This window comes from Gorilla gorilla, chromosome 6, assembly GCF_029281585.2.
Source record: "Gorilla gorilla gorilla isolate KB3781 chromosome 6, NHGRI_mGorGor1-v2.1_pri, whole genome shotgun sequence".
Lineage (NCBI taxonomy): Eukaryota > Metazoa > Chordata > Mammalia > Primates > Hominidae > Gorilla > Gorilla gorilla.
The window spans coordinates 48,223,522-48,242,545 of NC_073230.2; the positions used below are offsets into that span (position 1 = coordinate 48,223,522).

The 19,024-nt window shown below is 40.4% G+C and overlaps 1 protein-coding gene across 3 annotated transcripts; it reads left to right on the forward strand.

The window, feature by feature from the left end:
* Positions 1–308: 308 nt before the first annotated feature.
* C6H7orf25 (chromosome 6 C7orf25 homolog) lies at positions 309–4,659 on the forward strand. Of its 3 annotated transcripts, none has more exons than XM_031012840.2 (2): positions 309–2,018; positions 3,011–4,659. In XM_031012840.2, the coding sequence occupies exons 1-2, from the start codon at positions 1,866–1,868 to the stop codon at positions 4,295–4,297; spliced, it is 1,440 nt and encodes a 479-aa protein (XP_030868700.2). In that variant the 5' UTR covers positions 309–1,865; the 3' UTR covers positions 4,298–4,659. The 3 variants fall into 3 exon arrangements, with proteins under 3 accessions (XP_030868700.2, XP_018885840.1, XP_063564581.1); XM_019030295.4 differs by lacking the exon at positions 309–2,018 and adding an exon at positions 2,073–2,464; XM_063708511.1 differs by lacking the exon at positions 309–2,018 and adding an exon at positions 2,489–2,892.
* Positions 4,660–19,024: the final 14,365 nt, after the last annotated feature.

Genomic DNA, 19,024 nt, shown 5'->3' on the forward strand with positions numbered 1-19,024 from the left:
TCTGAATTGGTTGGGTTTAAAAACTCTAAGAAATAAATTATCTCCACATTTTGAAAGCATTACTCCCTTCTAAATTCCAGTGTTGCTGATAGGAAGCCTAATACTATTGTGTATGTGATGCCAAGTCCTTTGTAAGTTTTCCCCTCTGCAGCTCTTGGTTTTTCTCTTATCTGCTGTGTTCTGAAACTTCACAACCATGTTCCCTTGTGTGGGTTTCTCAATAGTCATTGTGGTGAGCACTCAGTGGGCCCTTGCACTGTGAAAAACGTTTCTGTTTGCTAAATTTTCTATTATTAAGTTTTTGAAAAATTTTCTCTTCATTTTGTTTTTGTTTCTAAACTCCTGTTAATCGGATACTGGATCCTTTTGTTTTTGCTCAATTTTTCATCTATTTCTACTTTCTAAGTTTTTCCAACTCATTGATGTTTTGAAATTTGGGATATCATTTTTACTACAGAAGAACCATTTCCTGTGCTCTGCTGTCTCCTTAAAAAAAAGAAGTCCTCTTGTTTCATAGCTGAAATATCTTTTATTTGAAGATGCTAGTTATAGAATACTTTTTGAGACCATTTTGTTCTGTTTTCCATTTCCTTCAAATAACAAAAACGTTGGGAAATGCTGTGTTTGTGAGGCTCACACTAGGGGATGCTGAATGTTGGTATTGCCGAGCCATTTCTCTAGGGTCTTTTGTCTACTCATTTCTTCAGAGAAAAACAGGGTTATGGGGAGATAGTGGTAGGGAGCAGTAGAGGGGTGCCTGCATTATGGGAGGGGCAGAGAAGGGGGCTGCTAGCATTGCATTATTCAGTAGGAAAACATCATGGCACCTCTCATCCTTTGTTAGGCTTTGTGTCTGGAATCCCTCTGATGCCCTGTCTTTAGCATCTTAAACTAGTCTTCTGCCTGAACAATTTACTGCCCTCCCTTCTACCTTCAAGGCACCTGAAGCTTTCTGGGGTTCTGCTTTGTGAATCAGTGGCTAAATATCCCCTTCTACAAGCAGTTTGCTCAGTTCTCCTGACACCTTCATCTGCAAAGAGGGTGGTTGGGTTCAGGTAACCTCCCTATGGCTCACTTATCTGTAAAGCATACTTAATATCTACCTTTTAGGTTGTTTAAAGGAGTGAACAATGTAAAACACTTAGAACAATGTCTGTCACGCTGTAAGGACTGAATAAGTTATTGCTCTTGTCCTCCAAAAATGTGTTGGTATAACCGGTCTGCAGTCATCTCTTCTCTTGTTCTTTTTGCCTTTGTGAGTTTGTTCCCTTTGTCATTGCTTTACTGTTATTTAAGGTTTGGAGAAGGAGCAGGATACACAGGATTAATTATAACTGGAAGTCCTCTTTAATATTTTAAATTAGCTTTACTTTCTTACAGCCTTAATCTTTCTGGGTGACTCTGGACACTCTACTAGACTAATATGAATATGGCAGCCCCTCGGAAGCCATGCAATCATTTCTTCTCTTCAGAAGGACAGCACACTTTCTTTGGAGGGCCCAGGACAATGCAGTGGAAAGTGCTTTGGCTTGGAGGCAGAGGTCCCAGAGGCAGTACTTCTCAGCTGTCACCTCTGACAAGCTTCTCCAGCGTTTCTTCTGTTAAAATGAGCCCCCAAAATGCCTACGACCCGGTTGCGATCGAGTGGCCGACGCCCCCAGTGGGAGTGAGGCCCAGCACGCGAGCTCGGTCCCTCTTCCTGGAGCCAGGTGGGTGCGCGCTTTCAGGCTCACCCGGCGGCGCAAGCGGGAGAAGCCAGGTGCCCTCAATAAACATGGCCGCCGCGCCAGCGTCAACCCGGCTCGGGAGGCCGCGCTGCCGCTTGGGAATCGCAGGTTTGGCGTCACCCGGCCCGGAACCACGTGATGCAGGAGGTGCCCGAGGCGGCGGGGCTCGCGCGGGTGGAGCCGCCTCGGCGTTCGAGCGGGGTGGGGGCTGCCCGGTTGAGATTTCCCGGCGGGTCCCGGCCTCTGCGTGCACGCGCCTGCGTGCTCGCGCTCGCGGTTCTGGCGCTGCCGGTGAGGAGCCGGGGAGCGAGGCGGGGAGGCTGGGAGCGGGGCGCCCCTTCTGAGGCCAGAGGGGGCTGGGCAGGGCCGGCCCGGCGGGAAGGGGTCGGCCGCGCGCTCTCAGCGCCTGGTCCCTGAGCCGCGGCGCTGGCGGTGGGGGCTTTTCGGCCCCGGCCCCTCCTGGCAGGGCCCGGCTGTGCAGGTGGCCGGGCAGGGCCGAGGGCCCCGCAGCCCACCGAGAAGGCCCCGCCGGCCTCTTGCCCGCCCACCCGGCGACCTGCGCTGGGGCCGCTTGCACGGCCGCCGCGGGTTGCAGCCTTGGAGTTTAGTTTTATCTTCGGATTTTCCTTCAGAGTCGGAGTGGGAGTGGGACGCAAGTTGGTGGTCTTCTTCGGTCTTTTAAAATAGTCTGGGTTGACGTCAAATGCAGAAATGAGGCAGTGTTGATTTTTTTTGGCGTAAGTACCCCAAGCCTCGGGGGAAATCATGAGGCAGCCGGTTGAAGGAGACCAACTCGGGAAGGAGGAAAAGGTTAGGGAGGCTGAAGTGCTCAGTTTAGGACAGACACTTGCTTTGGACAGTTTGCAAACTAGCCAGTCTGTGTGTATTTTTGTTTTCGGCATTTTTGTCGCCTTTATTAAAATTTCTCAGCAGTTAAACAGGCCGCTGATAGACATAAGGGAATTATTTATGTAGCAGATTGCCCAACTCTTGCATTGTATCCTAACCTAGGACCATGCTGTGTCCCCATGGCTTTCAAGCTGAAGAAATGAAGGTCTAAAGTGTGTCAGACGTACCTAAAGAAGAGTTCAAAAGTGTAGCTGCCATCCTTTCCTTAGCTATCAGAGGAAGCAGTCACTCCAGAATGAGACATACACAAGCCCAGGTTCATAGACTCACCCTCCATAAGCTGTGTTGCTAGATTGAAGTTTTTAATCACCAGTGAAGAATTGATTGTCATAATTTTAGGAGACTACTCAAATTTGCCTTGTTTCTTTCCCTAGGAAAGGAATAATGCTGACAGCATGTCTGCACATTCCATGCTCTGTGAACGAATCGCCATAGCCAAGGAACTGATCAAGAGAGCAGAATCACTTTCTAGATCAAGAAAAGGTGGCATAGAAGGTGGTGCAAAGCTGTGCAGCAAATTGAAGGCAGAATTAAAATTCTTGCAGAAAGTAGAAGCTGGGAAAGTAGCTATTAAAGAGTCTCATTTACAGAGCACTAACCTAACACACCTGAGAGCCATTGTGGAATCAGCAGAAAACCTGGAAGAAGTTGTTAGTGTTCTTCATGTCTTTGGTTATACAGATACCTTAGGAGAAAAGCAAACCCTTGTGGTAGATGTAGTTGCAAATGGTGGTCATACTTGGGTGAAAGCCATTGGCCGGAAGGCTGAAGCTCTTCATAACATCTGGCTGGGCAGGGGCCAATATGGTGACAAAAGCATCATTGAGCAGGCTGAAGACTTCCTCCAGGCCAGTCACCAGCAGCCAGTGCAGTATAGCAACCCTCACATCATCTTTGCATTTTACAACAGTGTCTCCAGCCCCATGGCAGAGAAGCTGAAAGAAATGGGCATATCTGTGAGAGGAGACATAGTAGCAGTCAACGCTCTATTAGATCACCCTGAAGAGCTTCAACCAAGTGAGAGTGAATCAGATGATGAGGGCCCTGAACTTTTGCAGGTGACCAGAGTCGACCGAGAAAATATACTAGCAAGTGTTGCGTTTCCAACAGAAATTAAGGTCGATGTGTGCAAAAGAGTAAATCTGGACATTACTACTTTAATCACATATGTATCTGCCCTCAGCTATGGAGGCTGCCACTTTGTTTTCAAAGAGAAAGTGCTCACAGAACAAGCAGAGCAAGAGAGGAAAGAGCAGGTTCTACCTCAGCTGGAGGCCTTTATGAAGGACAAGGAGTTGTTTGCTTGTGAATCTGCTGTCAAGGACTTTCAGTCTATTTTAGATACCTTAGGAGGACCTGGGGAGAGAGAGAGGGCCACTATGTTAATTAAGCGAATTAATGTGGTACCAGACCAGCCTTCTGAGCGTGCCTTGAGACTAGTGGCCAGTTCAAAAATTAATAGCCGCTCATTAACAATTTTTGGGACAGGAGACACCCTAAAAGCCATCACAATGACTGCTAATAGTGGTTTTGTCAGAGCTGCAAACAACCAGGGTGTTAAATTTAGTGTGTTTATCCATCAGCCCAGAGCACTTACTGAGAGTAAAGAGGCTCTAGCCACCCCCTTACCAAAAGACTACACAACTGACAGTGAACACTAAAGATACCCTTTAAATATTGTTGTGGAAGTAAGTTATTTATACCAAAGGCTGGGTCTTCCCATCTAAACTGGTGGGAAAAAAGGTCTATAGTAAAAGTAAAACTGAGAAGTCTTAAAGCAGTAGAGTTTCTTTGTCTCTCATCTAAAGTATATAACCTCCCAAAGTAGAAAAAGCACAAGAGAGAAGCTTATCTATCAAACTGTCTGCATTAGTGCAGTTAAGAACCAAAATACGTCTATATAAAGCTTTCAGCTGTATTGTAATACTTTGATTCGATAGGGCTACAACTCCCCTACTGCTAACCACGTTTCATGGAATATGGCTACATTGCATCTTGCATTAAATATCTGGAGAAAATTCAAGCCTGTTTTTCATTGTATTGCTTTATATGGTTTAGGCTGGGAGGTAGTCGTTGGTAATCAATTTTAGATTCTAAGGTTAACCATTAATGAAAAACTTATTTGATTGCTGTATGTCAGGTGCGGTCTGATAGGTGTTTTTACAAAAAGTACATAATACAGAAGAAATGAAAAAGTGAATTATGGTTATTTGAGTGCCATGAACCCATTGGTAGACCTTTGTGAAAAGAAAGCCAACTTACTACTGTAAGATAAAACCAGGACACTTAAGGTAAAATACTAATTTGAATGAATTGAAAAAGGATTATGTAAAAGATTTTAAAAATTCAGTTTTATTTTTAAATACAAAAAGCCCCCATATTATAAGTATTTGAACAATAAATACTATTTTCATGTTTCATTTGCAAGTGGCAAGTGACAACTGCATTACCTTACTTTCATGAGATGGTGACAGAATATTCCATGCCAATTCCATGACACAAGTTGTAGTTAAAAATACACTTCTATGGCTACATTGCGCTAGATACTTTATCAGTTTTCAGTAAAGCAAAACTAGCAAAGTCGGTATGTATTCACCACATTTAAAAATTTGGAATTTGAGTCCTGGAGCTTAAATATTAACTCATGCGAAGTGTAGGAGCTGGTATTAAAACTTGATGTTTCTAGCCACAGTCTGATCTCTTTCTACCATGCCAAATGTATTTGTTGAGAAGAGAATCTCAATTTACAGCCACAGTGTTTGTTGGGGTGGAATTTGGTTATTGGCATTCATGAACACCCTGAAATGAATGCAAAATTAAGTGTATGGGGGTGGTTCTCTGGGTCAGAATACATTTCCTAGTAGAAAGGCTGTGATTTGCTTCCAATTTAGTGTAGAGTGGTATATGTCTAGTGTTAGAAATTGAATTTAAGCTTTTTGAGCACCTATTAAGGTCATGTAGTACTTGATACTATTAAGTACCAAGCATTATAATAGTTTGGTGTGAAAAGATGAATGTTTGCTCTAAGGAATTCTTAAGTCTAAAGTGGAAGTAAACAACTGAAGTGCAATTAAACGTACTAAATTCTCTAGGATATGTTGAAAATACTATGGGGACAGAGTAAAGGAGTACTTGTTATGGGGCCAGGAAGTCAGAGAGGAAGTGACGTTTGAGGGTTTGGAGTGTGAAATTTCACAAGATGTGTGAGAAAGGGTACTCAAAAGTACATGGAGGAATGGGATTGGAGAAGTACCAGAACTGTGACTATGAGGACCTGTTCAGCGACCAGGCTCAAGTGGACAGTTTATAAAACGAGATGGAGCTAGAAAAAAAAGTCGAAGTTCTCTAGAGTTTGGCATTAGAGAGCCATTGGTGATTTTTAAGAAAGTGTGGCTTATGATCAGGTCTCTTAAGGAAACCACAAAAATCTGTAGTGTGGATAAAAATTGAAGGAAAGTTTGGACTATAATGACCTTAGCTAGAGCAGGAATGATGGACTGTAGAGTCATGGATACATGTTGGATTTGTTTGAGGCAGAATTGACATATTAATGTACTCATTCGTTTAATAAGCATTGAGTGACAGCCATGTGTCAGACACAGTACAAAGGGCATGGCATATAAAAGACTTGTTTTAAAGGAGCAGAAAGAAGGTAGATTTCTATCCCTGCTCCCTATGAATCAATCAATACCTAAGAACTTGGGATCTTTGCCAACTAGAAAGTGGACAGGCCACAGCACTCTTTAGGAAACTGCTTTGTGAAGTGACCACAGCTGTGGCCCTGCCAAAGACCATGATGTTTTTTCAAGCATTCCAGTGATTGCAACTCGTAACAATGTCATAAATAATGCAAGCAGTATGTATGCTCAAGTAGTAGGGCACTGGATCCTGGAATGTAAGAAATAGCACCTTGCCTAGAGACCACACACATGATCTACACTGTCAAGGTCTATTCCAGCTGGCCAAAACATTCCTTTCATAAAGGTAAAATATTAGACAATAAAGGCCGGATGTGGTGGCTCACGCCTGTAATCCCAACACTTTGGGAGGCTGAGGGGTGGATCACCTGAGGTCAGGAGTTCAATACCAGCCTGGCTGGCATGGTGAAACCCTGTCTGTACTAAAAATACAAAAATTAGCCAGGCATGGTGGTGGGTATCTGTAACCCCAGCTACTCAGGAGGCCGCGGCAGGAGAATCACTTGAACCTGGGAGGTGGAGGTTGCAGTGAGCCGAGATCACGTCATTGCACTTCAGCCTGGGTAACAAGAGCGAGACTCCATCTCAAAAAAAAAAAAAAAAAAAAAAGAGACAATAAAAACAATGAGGGAAGTTATAAAAGGAATGTTCAATTAAATATCAGTTAACTGGTAAGTCAAAGGAATCACATAGCTATGGCTATAAAGCAAACAAATGTCCAAATAGTTCTAAAGAGTGAAGATACGTAATAAACTGTCATTATGCCTGGGAATTGGAAGTGGTTGAGGAAAGTAAAAGCATGCTAAAAATCCTCATCTTACTTAGAGTCAACAGACACTTTGAAATTTTGCTATTGAAAAATAGAGCTATTTAGTTTCGAGTGTCAAACAGGAAATATAACTGATAGTATAAATTAAACCAAGCTGAATAGCTGAATAAATTCCAAACAAAAGGTGAGGATGGAGAATAAATGTAGTCCATATAGAAAAAGACAAGTCAGGCTGGGCGCTGTGGCTCACACCTGTAATCCCAGCACTTTGGGAGGCTGAGGCAGGGTGGATCCCTTGAGCCCAGGACTTCAAGACCAGCCTGGGCAACATGGCAAAACCACGCTCTACAAAAAATACAAAAATTAGCCGGGCATGGTAGTGCGCTCCTGCAGTCCCAGGTACCAGGGAGGCTGAGGCAGGAGGCTCACCTGAGCCTGGGAGGTCGAGGCTGCAGTGAGTTTTGGTTGTACCACTGTACTCCAGCCTGGGCAACAGAATGAGACCCTGTCTCAAAAAGAAAAAGACAAAAGAATTGTGAATGAGGCATAAAAAGCAGAAAGCATAAAATAAGAGTGCTAGCTGCAAGCACAAGAAGGATACAAAACAGCTTTGGAGGGAAATGTACAGACAATTGTGATATACTGGGAAATCTCATTGGAACAGATGACTGTTTCAGGAAATGTAAATTAGAATTGAAGAATAGAAAGCCTAAATAAGCAATAACCATTTAAAAAATTGTTAAAGAAGTTAAATTCTCCAAAATATGTGCAGATGCAGTTAACTTTATTAGACAAGTTTTTTCCTACTTTTAAATAGCAAATAATCCCCGTGCTCTGAAAGGTAATATGGAGCATAACCCCGTAAGTGGGGTTGAAATGTAACATGGTAAGATGTGTTGTTCCTCTTACTCCCTGTCCTCTGCCCCAAGAGGAGAACTTTGGCCTGCTCTCCTGTTTGAGAACAGGGCCTGGGTATGGGACTGAAGCCCATGGGGTGTTTCTTGACTCATGTAATAACAGGCTGACTGTCTCAGGTCATCATTGTATTGGAAATGTTTTCAAACTCATTTTACAGAACATGAGTATAACTCTGATACTGAAACCTGACAAGATTGCATAAAAAAGAAGCTGGAACAAAATTTCAGTTTAAAAAGATACATAAACATCCCAGACAAAATGGCACTGCAGACAAAATGGATTCAGGCAGAGAACATTTCACGCTGTGGGAATCTTTTTGTTGTTGTTGTTTTGTTTTTGAGATGGAGTTTCACTCTTGTTGCCCTGGCTGGAGTGCAGTGGCACAATCTTGGCTCACTGCATCTTCCACCTCATGGGTTCAATTGATTCTCCTGCCTCAGCCTCCTGAGTAGCTGTGATTATAGGCACGCACCACCACGGCCAGCTAATTTTGTATTTTTAGTAGAGACGGGAGTTCGCCATGTTGGCCAGGCTGGTCCTGAACTCCTGACTTCAGGTGATCCACCCACCTCGGCCTCCCAAAGTGCTGGGATTACAGGTGTGAGTCACTGTGCCCGGGAATCTTGTTCCCAAGAGGAAGAAAGGCAAGGATGAGTTCCCAACCTTTATAGTAGGGATGTGGGGATTAACCTTCATGCTGGGATAGAATCAGAGGCATGAGGCCTGCTTGAGGTAAAGAGGTAACCCCAAGACCCCCACTGAGTGAACCAGAACCTTAAGGCTGTAATGCCCATGAAAGAGGATCTTGTAAACTTTGCCCAGGGACACAGCAAGGGTTTGACTCCAGTGGTTCTGGGGGTGGGGTGTGGGGTGTGGGGTGGGGGCGGTGGGGCGGGGGGAAGAAGTCTGAAAGAAATCAAAGCCCAGACTGTGTCCCACATAGAGTTCAAGTCGTTTAACAGCATCATGGGGGAAACCCAGAGATGTGAAATTAGTATAAAAATTGACCGCTGGCAAGTGCTATCTCTCAGACACCTGAGAACAACATACGCAACCTCATTCTGGACTTAGGGACATTTTAGTTTCCCGGCTACGTAGATTTCTATAGAAAAACTGAGGTTTGATTGGATGCGCTTACAGTGAGAAATTATCAAAACGTAGAAGGAAACCTTCCACCACCAGCAAATCAGCAACACATAAAGAGGAGCATTAGTTCTTCAAGAACTTAAGATTATAACAAAATACATTAAAATAAAATATATGATATTATAGAATATATATGTAAAAATATATAATAGCAAAATATAAAAGAAAGTAAGTTTGGGATCTTCTAAGTGTTCCCTATCCTCTGGAAAAAAAAAAAAAAAAAGAAGTAGTAATTCAAAGTGGCAGAGGGAGGCTGCAACCAAACATTGCACACACAGCTCAGGTGGAGGATGTGGTCTATATGCGCAGCAAGTATGTTTCCTAATACTGAAGCCCAGAATTAGGCAGACATTAACCACTTGATTGCAGGTAATTCTGGGGCATGTGACAGGGAGAGCTTGTCCCAAAAGGGCTGCAGAGAACACCTCACCCTGTGGCAAGCTTATTCACAAGGGGAAAAAGCGCAGAGATGAGCCAAGCCAAGCCTCCAGGCATTCCTCTCAAACTTGCAATCAAATACATTTCTCTATATTCCCAGGAGAGAAGGGCCAGGCATATGCTGGGGGTATAACCCCTCCATTTCCCCACCATCATGCAAGTAAGAATGGGGAAAAAAGGCATTTCCCTCTTCACCTAAATAACAAATGATTAAAGGGGATAAAAAAAGGCATAGAAACTATAAGGGGCCAGGTGTGGTGGCTCACGCCTGTAATCCCAGCACTTTGGGAGGCCAAGGCGGGCAGATCACCTGAGGTCCCGAGTTCAAGACCAGCCTGGCTAACATGGTGAAACCCCATCTACTAAAAATACAAAAATTAGCTGGGCATGGTGGCGTGCATCTGTCATCCCAGCTACTAGGGACGCTAAGGCAGGAGAATCGCTTGAACCTGGGAGGCGGAGGTGACAGCTGAGATCATGCCATGGCACTCCAGCCTGGGCAACAGAGCAAGACTCTGTCTCAAAAAAAAAAAAAAAAAAGAAGAAGAAGAAGAAAAAAAAGGAAAGAGTACAAGCAAATAAAACTTCAGGAAATAGAAAAACTCACTAAAATTACAATCTCAGAAATAAAGTTTAAAATAGTAGGTGAGATAAACTAAAAGAATTCTGAAATGGATAGAATTTCCCAGGATTCAACAAATACATTAAATGAAGAAAAATATAAACAAGATGCTGAGACATGGAGAAAAAAATGAGTCCACTCCATCAAAGGTTCTGGCAGACAATATGGACTGAGCACAAAGTCGGGTTCCCATCCTCACCGCCTTTGCCTGCCTGTGCCATAGAGACTGGAGACTAAAAGCCTCATGCTCCCAATGTTGCATTTAGCTGGGGGCGGCCAGATTCCTGCCTCTGAGACACGAGTGGAAGTGCAATAGTGCTGCCTTCTCCTTCCACCACAGGGTCGGATGTGGTCGATGGCTGTACTTGCTTCCATGTTATGGTGATGAGAGAAAGACCAAGTGCAGCATGTAGGCTTTGGTGCTGACATATGCTTCCCGCAGGACTTCTTGCTATGTGGAAAATCAATTCCAATTTATTTAAGCCACTGTAGTTGGCTTTTCCATTACATGTAGCTGAAAATATTTCTAACTGATATTAAAGTTTATTTGTTCCTAAAAGAGACAATTAGATAGAATGGTGGAGAGGGAACAAAATCATTTTGCAAACATACAGACAAAAAAATAAAATAGAATACGGACACCAGTGTACCATTCACCGAGGTTTAAACAGAGTCATTATTTTGCCTTACTTGCTTTCTCTAGGTTTTTCTTTTGCTGAAATTATTTTAAAATAAATTACAGACATCATGATATTTAACATATATCCCTCAGTACTTGGCTCTAAAAAGAACATTTTTCTAGACAACCATGATTCCATGAGTATATCTAATGAAATTAATAATTCTAAGCATCATCTAGTGCCCAATCTATATTCAGATGTCAGGGGATTTGTCTACCAGAATCCAAGGAAACACCAGATATTGCATTTGGGTTTAACGTTCCTTAATTCTGTTGCAATCTATGGTATTACCTTACCCTTTTATGACTTTGAGTTTTTTGAAGACACCAGGACAGTTGTCTTACAGAATATTCTATATTCTTGATTTCTCTGATTATTTTCCAGTGGTCAGTTTGATTTCCTGTAAACTGAAAAGGATATCTAAAGGCTGGATTCAATTCTGATTAAACATTTTGGGCCAGAATACTTTGTGGTTGATACTGTGTTCCTCATTTTCGTTACACGAGGGGGCACATAATATCTGGTTTTTCCACTGTTAGCGATGTTAAGTATTGTTCCTTGAATAAGGTGGTAACAGCCAGAACTCTCCATTGTGAAGTTACGTTTTTGCCCTCATGACTAGTAAGTAAACTGTGAAGTCATGCTTTGGCGCCACTGTGAATGTTCAGTTACCCATTGCCCTTTTGCCTAAGATTTTAGCATGCGTTGATGATTATAACCCTAATCAAATATTCCATTCAAGTGACAAAATGGTGATTTCCCCAATTCTATCATTTCCTTTACACTTATCAGTTATCATTCTTCCATAAAGAAGAGCTTTCCCTTAGGAACTGGGGCCATTTGGCTCCCCTTCTGGAAGGGCAGTATGTATCCTTGATTCTTTCTCTCCAGTTAATGATTTCAGAATGAGGGATTCATGTTATGGTCACCTCCAATAACATCAAATGAACCTTTTAGGAGGAAGATTCTATCTTATGAGTACTATATTGGACTCATGAATTATATTTTCAAATATGCCCACATCAATTACCTTACTTTTTTAAACTTATTATTTTGAGATAATTATAGATTCGTGTGAAGTTGTAAGAAATAATACAGAGAGAACCCATGTACCTTTTACCCAGTTTTCCCTAGTGGGGGCATCTTGAAAAACTATAGTACACTATCACAAGGATATTGATGTTGATGATGTCAAGATGCCGAGTATTTCCGTTACTGTAGGATCTCTCATGTTGCCCTTTTATTTATCATTCTTTTTGATGCTTTGACTGTCCAAACTTGGGCCAGTAGAAACGCCTTCAAGATTCCTGTGTCTTTTTCACATAATCCCATGCTGTTTGATTTCATGCTTTCTGGCAGTACAAGGTGTCTCAGAGTTGCCCGTGCTTTCTGCCTGAGACCTGGAATCCACTATTTCTTCAAGGAGCCTTTCCTAGTTCGTGGCATTTCCAAAGAAAAGTCCAAGGGCTAGGGGTACTCAGTGCCACTCAGTGTACTCAGTGTCATTGATCCTGGGCTCTTGCAATGCACAAAATAGAAATGTTTATATATTTCAAATTAATTAAAATATCTTCAACTGATGGGGAAGATCAAAATTAACATTATATAACATTCCCAGATTTTTACTCAACATTAATTTCAAACTTTTGTCTCTTGCTCTGCAAATCTTTTTTCCTAACATACTTATTTGCTTTATGCTATGCTATACATAAAAAAGTTTCAAAATATGATTATTATGGCTTACAATAAAGTCACTGAATCAATATGAATATTTCTTTGCAGTTCTTCTGTCCTTTTAGCCCAGATATAAGGTTAAAGTACTGTTTTAAAGTCATATGATTTGTATTATTTTATGAGGCTATGTTACTAATTTGATATATAGTGAGCTTCATTTGTTCTAGTTTATTTTCAATTTTAGAGTTTTCTTTTTTGACTTAATTTTATTCTTTAAAATATAAGGATATAAAATTTGTGGCTCAAAAGCAAAAACTATATAAAAATTGCCATCACAAATGTATTGTTTCTATATGTCCCTCTCTCTCTACCTCTTTACTCTCCCCTCCACTCCCCTCCCCTCCCTTCTTTCCTTCCTTTCTTCCTTTCTCCCTCTTTCCTTTTTTCTTTTCTTTCTCACATAAAGCACATACATACAAATAGTTTTTTTTTCCCATTCCTTTTCTTCATAAGAGGTAGCAATTTGTCTTGTTTTGTTTTCATTTAAAAATATAAGCCTGAGGTTACTCCTCCTGATAGCAGTCCTCATAAAGCCTATGAAAGGGGCATAGTACTATGTGAGTCGGCCACAGGGTAGGCCACTATCCCCGTCCTGATGGATGTTTGCATTGTTTTCAATCTTTTGCTTTTCCAAATAAAGCCAGTAGGATAGCTTGTGCATAGTTTGTGGTTTTGTTTTGTTGTTGTTTGTCCTTGTGGAAGTGCATCTACACTAGTAAGAATTTGTTGTCAAAGGGTGTCTTGGTAGCCAGGTATTATCCAATGTCTCTGATTGGGAATTTTAACAGTTTGCATTCTCACCAGTAATGTCTGAGTGTGACTGTTTTTCCATAGCTTCATCAGTAGAGTGTATTGTCTCACGATGACATTATTTAATTAGTTAATTATTTGCATTTTCCCTTTTAAGAATGAGCTTGAGAAACTTTTTCTGTGTTTAAGGGAAATTTGCATTTTTATTTTTTTCTGTGAACTTTTCATGTGTTCTTAGGGCTGCCTTTTTGATTATGTTGCTCATTTATTTTTCTTTTCTTTTTTTTTTTTTTTTTCTGAGATGAGATGGAGTTTTGCTCTTGTTGCCCAGGGTGGATTGCAATGGCGTGATCTTGGCTTACTGCAACCTCTGCCTCCCAGGTTCAAGTGATTCTCCTGCCTGAGCCTCCCGAGTAGCTGGGATTACAGGTGCTGACCACCACGCCCAGCTAATTTTTGTATTTTAAGTAGAGACAGTGTTTCACCATGATGGCCAGGCTAGTCTTGAACTGCTGACCTTAGGTGATCTGCCTGCCACAGCCTCCCAAAGTGCTGGGATTACAGGCATGAGCCACCGTGTCCTGCCTATGTTGTTCATTTCTTTTATATATTCTCATTTTCTGGTTCATTTAATCTATCTTACTGAGAAAGTATAGTAACACCTTCTTGAATATTCAATAGTTTCTGTTTTGTGCAAATTGCTCTTATTTGGTATATAAAAAATGTGTTAACTTCTAATTGTGAATTACAGCTTTTATCATTAGAAAGTATCTATCTTTGTCATCCTTAATACTCTTTTTATTTTGTCTGATATCAAGATCAGGACCTCCCGGTGAATATTATATTAATTTGCCTAGTATACCTTTTTCCATTCTTTTTATATGTTTTTTACTTTTTAGCCTTTGAATTATTATATATATTTTTTATTTTTTCATAAGTTATTGGGGTAGAGGTGGTATTTGGTTACATGAGTAAGTTCTTTAGTGGTGATTTGTGAGATTTTGGTGCACCCATCACCCATGTATACACTGCACCATATCTGTAGTCTTTTATCCCTCACCGTCTCCTACTCTTCCCAAGTCCCCAAAGTCCATTGTATCATTCTTAATGCCTTTGCGTCCTCATAGCTCAGCTCCCACATATCAGTGAGAATATACGATGTTTGGTTTTCCATTCCTGAGTTACATTACTTAGAATAATAGTCTCTAGGCTGGGCGCAGTGGCTCACGCTTATAATCCCAGCACTTTGGGAGGCTGAGGTGGGCGGATCACCTGAGGTCGGGAGTTCAAGACCAGGCTGACCAACATGGAGAAACCCCATCTCTACTAAAAATACAAAATAAGCTGGGCATGGTGGTGCATGCCTGTAATCCCAGCTACTTAGGAGGCTGAGGCAGGAGAATGGCTAGAACCCAGGAGGCAGAGGTTGTGGTGAGCTGAGATTGCACCTTGGCTCTCTAGCCTGGGCAACAAGAGTGAAACTCTGTGTCAAAAAAAAAAAAAAAAAAGAATAGTCTCTAATCTCATCCAAGTCGCTACAAATGTTAATTTATTCCTTTTTTATGGCTGCATAGTATTGCATTGTATGTGTGTGTGTATATATATATATATATATATATATATATATACACACACACACACACACACACACACACCACAGTTTCTTTATCCACTTGTTGATTGATGGGCATTTGGGTTGGTTCCATGATTTTGCAATTGGGAATTGTGCTGCTATAAACATGCATGTGTATGTGCAAGTATCTCTTTTGAATAATGACTTATTTTCCTCTGGGTAGATACCTAGTAGTGGGATTGCTGGATCAAATGGTAGTTCTACTTTTAGTTCTTTAAAGAATCTCCACACTGTTTTCCATAGTAGCTGTACTAGTTTACATTCCTACTAGCAGTGTAGAAGTGTTTCCTGATCACCACATCCATGCCAATATCTACTGTTTTTTAATTTTTTTATTCTGCCCATTCTTGCAGGAATAAAGTGGTATACATTGTGGTTTTGATTTGCATTTCCCTGATCATTAGCAATGTTGAGCATTTTTTCATGTGTTTGTTGGCCATTTGTATATCTTCTTTTGGAAATTGTCCTATTCATGTCCTTAGCCCACTTTTTGATGGGATTGTTTGTTTTTTTTCTTACTGATTTGTTTGAGTTTGTTGTAGATTCTTGATATTAGTTCTTTGTCAGATGTATAGATTCTGAAGATTTTCTCCCAGTCTGTGGCTTGTCTGTTTACTCTGCTGACTGTTCCCTTTGCTGTGCAAGAGCTCTTTAGTTTAATTAGGTTCTAGCTATTTATCCTTGTATTTATTGCATTTGCTTTTGGCTTCTTGGTCATGAAATCCTTGCCTAAGCCAATGTCTAGAAAGGGTTTTCCAATGTTATTTTCTAGAAATTTTATAGTTTCAGGTCTTAGGTTTAAGTCCTTAATCCATCTTGAGTTGATTTTTGTATAAGGTGAGAGATGAGGATCCAGTTTCGTTCTCATACATGTGGGTACCCGATTATGCTGGCACCGTTTGTTGAAAAGGATGTCCTTTCCCCACTTTATATTTCTGTTTTGCTTTGTCAGAGATCAGTTGGCTGTAAGTATTTGGGTTTATTTCTGGGTTCTCTATTCTGTTCCATTGGCCTATGTGCCTATTTTTATACCAGTACCGTGGTGTTTTGGTGACTATGGCCTTATAGTATAGTTTGAAATCCCATAGTGTGATGTCTCCAGATTTGTTCTTTTTGCTTAATCTTGCTTTGGCTATGCGGGCTGTTTTTCCATTCTATATGAATTTTAGAATTGTTTTTTCTAATTCTGTTTAAAAGGATGGTGGTATTCTGATGGAGATTGGATTGAATTTGAAGATTGCTTTTGGCAGTATGGTCATTTTCACAATTGATTCTACCCATCTATATTGATTCTACCCATCTATGAACATGGGATGTGTTTGTATTTGTTTGTGTCATCTATGATTTCTTTCAGCAGTGTTTTGTAGTTTTCCTTGTAGAGGTCTTTTGACTTCTTGGTTAGGTATATTCCTAAGTATTTTATTTTTTTTACAGCTATTGTAAAAGCGGTTGAGTTCTTGATTTGATTCTCTGCTTGGTCGCTGTTGGTGTTTGGAAGAGCTACTGATCTGTGTACATTAATCTTGTATCCAGAAACTTTGCTGAATTCCTTTATCAGTTCTAGGAGCTTTCTGGAGGAGTCCTTAGGGTTTTCAAGGGAAGTGATCATATCGTCAGCAAACAGTGACATTTGACTTCCTCTTTATCAACTTGGATTCCCTTTATTTCTTTCTCTTGTCTGATTGCTCTGGGCAGGACTTCCAGTACTATGTTGAAGAGGAGTGGTGAAGTGGGCATCCTTGTCTTGTTCTAGTGCTCAAAGGGAATGCTTTCAACATTTCCCCATTCAGTATTATGTTGGTTGTGGGTTGGTCATAGATGGCTTTTATTACATTAAAGTATGTCCCTTGTATGCCGATTTTGCTGATAGTTCTAATCATAAGTGAATGTTGGATTTTGGCAAATGCTTTTTCTGCATCTACTAAGATGATCATGTGATTTTTGTTTTTAATCCTTTGTATGTGGTGTATCACATTTATTGACTTATGTATGTTAAACCATCCCTTTATCCCTGGTATGAAATCCACTTGATCATAGTAGATTATCTTTTTGACATATTGGTGGATTCAGTTAGATAGTATTTTGTTAAGGATTTTAGCATCTAAGCATCTATGTTCATCAAGGATATTGGTCTGTAGTTTTCTTTTTTGGTTATGTCCTTTCCTGGTTTTGGTATTAGGGTGATGCTGGCTTCATAGAATGAATTAGGGTATGTTTCTTCTTTCTCTGTCTTGTGGAATAGTGTCAAAAGGATTGGTACCAATTCTTCTTTGAATATCTGGTAGAATTCTGCTGTGAATCTGTCTGGTCCTGGACTTTTTTTTGTTGGTAATTTTTAAATTACCACTTCAATCTCACTGCTTATTGGTCTGTTCAGGGTATCTAATTCTTCCTGATTTAAGCTACGGTATTTTTCCGGGAATTTACCCATCTCTTCTAGATTTTCTAGTTTATGTGCATAAAGGTGTTCATAGTAGCCTTGAATGATCTTTTGTATTTCAGTTGTAATATCTTCTGTTTCATTTCTTAGTGAGGTTATTTGGATTTTCTCTCTTTTCTTAGTTAATCTTGCTAATGGTTTGTCAGTTTTATTTATCTTTTCAAAGAACCAGCTTTTTGCTTCATTTATCTTTTGTATTTGTTTGTTTGAATTTCAGTTAATTGGGGTCTGATCTTGGTTCTTTCCTTTCTTCTGCTGGATTTGGGTTTGGTTTGTTGTTGTTTCTCTAGTTCCTTGAGGTATTACCTTAGGATGTCAGTTTGTACTCTTTCAGTCTTTTTGGTGTAGGTGTTTAGGGCTATTAACTTGCCTCTGAGCACCACCTTTGCTGTATCCCAGAGGTTTTGGTAGGTTGTGTCATTATTGTCGTGCAGTTCAAAGAATTTTTACATTTCTATCTTGATTTTGTTTTTGACCCAGTGCTTATTCAGGAGCAGGTTATTTGATTTCCATGTATTTGCATGGGTTTGAAAGTTCCTTTTGGGGTTGATTTGCAGTTTTATTCCACTGTGGTTTGAGAGAGTGCTTGATATAATTTCAATTTTCTTAAATTTATTGAGGCTCACTTCATGGCCTATCATATGGTCTATCTTGGAGAAAGTTGCATGTGCTGTTGAATAGAATGTGTATTCTGTGGTAGTTGGATGAAATGTTCTGTATCTACATGTTAAGTCCATTTGTTCCAAGGTATAGTTTAAATCCATTGTTTGTTTTTTGACTTTCTGTCTTCATGACCTGTCCAGTGCTGTCAGTGGAACATCGAAGTCTCCCACTATTATTTTGTTTCTATCTCATTTCTTAAGACCATTAGTAATTGTTTTATAAATTTGGGAGCTCCAGCGTTAGGTGCATAAATGTTTAGGATTGTGATATTTTCCTGATGGAGAAGGTCTTTTACCATTATATGCTGTCCCTCTTTGTCTCTTTTAACTGCTGTTGCTTTAAAGTTTGTTTTATGTGATATAAGAATAGCTACCCCTGCTCACTTTTGGTGTCCATTTGCATGAAATGCCTTTCCCCATCCCTTTACTTTAAGTTTATGTGAGTCCTTATGTGTTAGATGAGTCTCCTGAAGGCAGCAGATGGTTGGTGAGTTCTTATCCATTCTGCTGTTCTGTATCTTTTAAGTAGAGCATTTAGGCCATTTACATTCAATGTTAGTATTGAAATGTGAGGTATTGTTGCTTTCTTCATGCCCTTTTTGCCTGTGTACTTTGGTTTTTGTATGTTGTTTTTACTTTTTAACTTGTATTTTTGTTTTATAGGTCCTGTGTAATTTATGCTTTAAAGAGGTTCTGTTTGGATGTGCTGCCAGGATTTGTTTTAAGATTTAGAGCTCCTTTTAGCAGTTCTTGTAGTGGTGGCATGGTAATGGCAAATTCTCTCAGCATTTGTTTGTTTGACAATGACTGTATCTTTCCTTCATATATGATGCTTTAGTTCTGCTGGATACAAAATTCTTGGTTGATAATTGTTTTGTTTGAGGAGGCTGAAGATAAG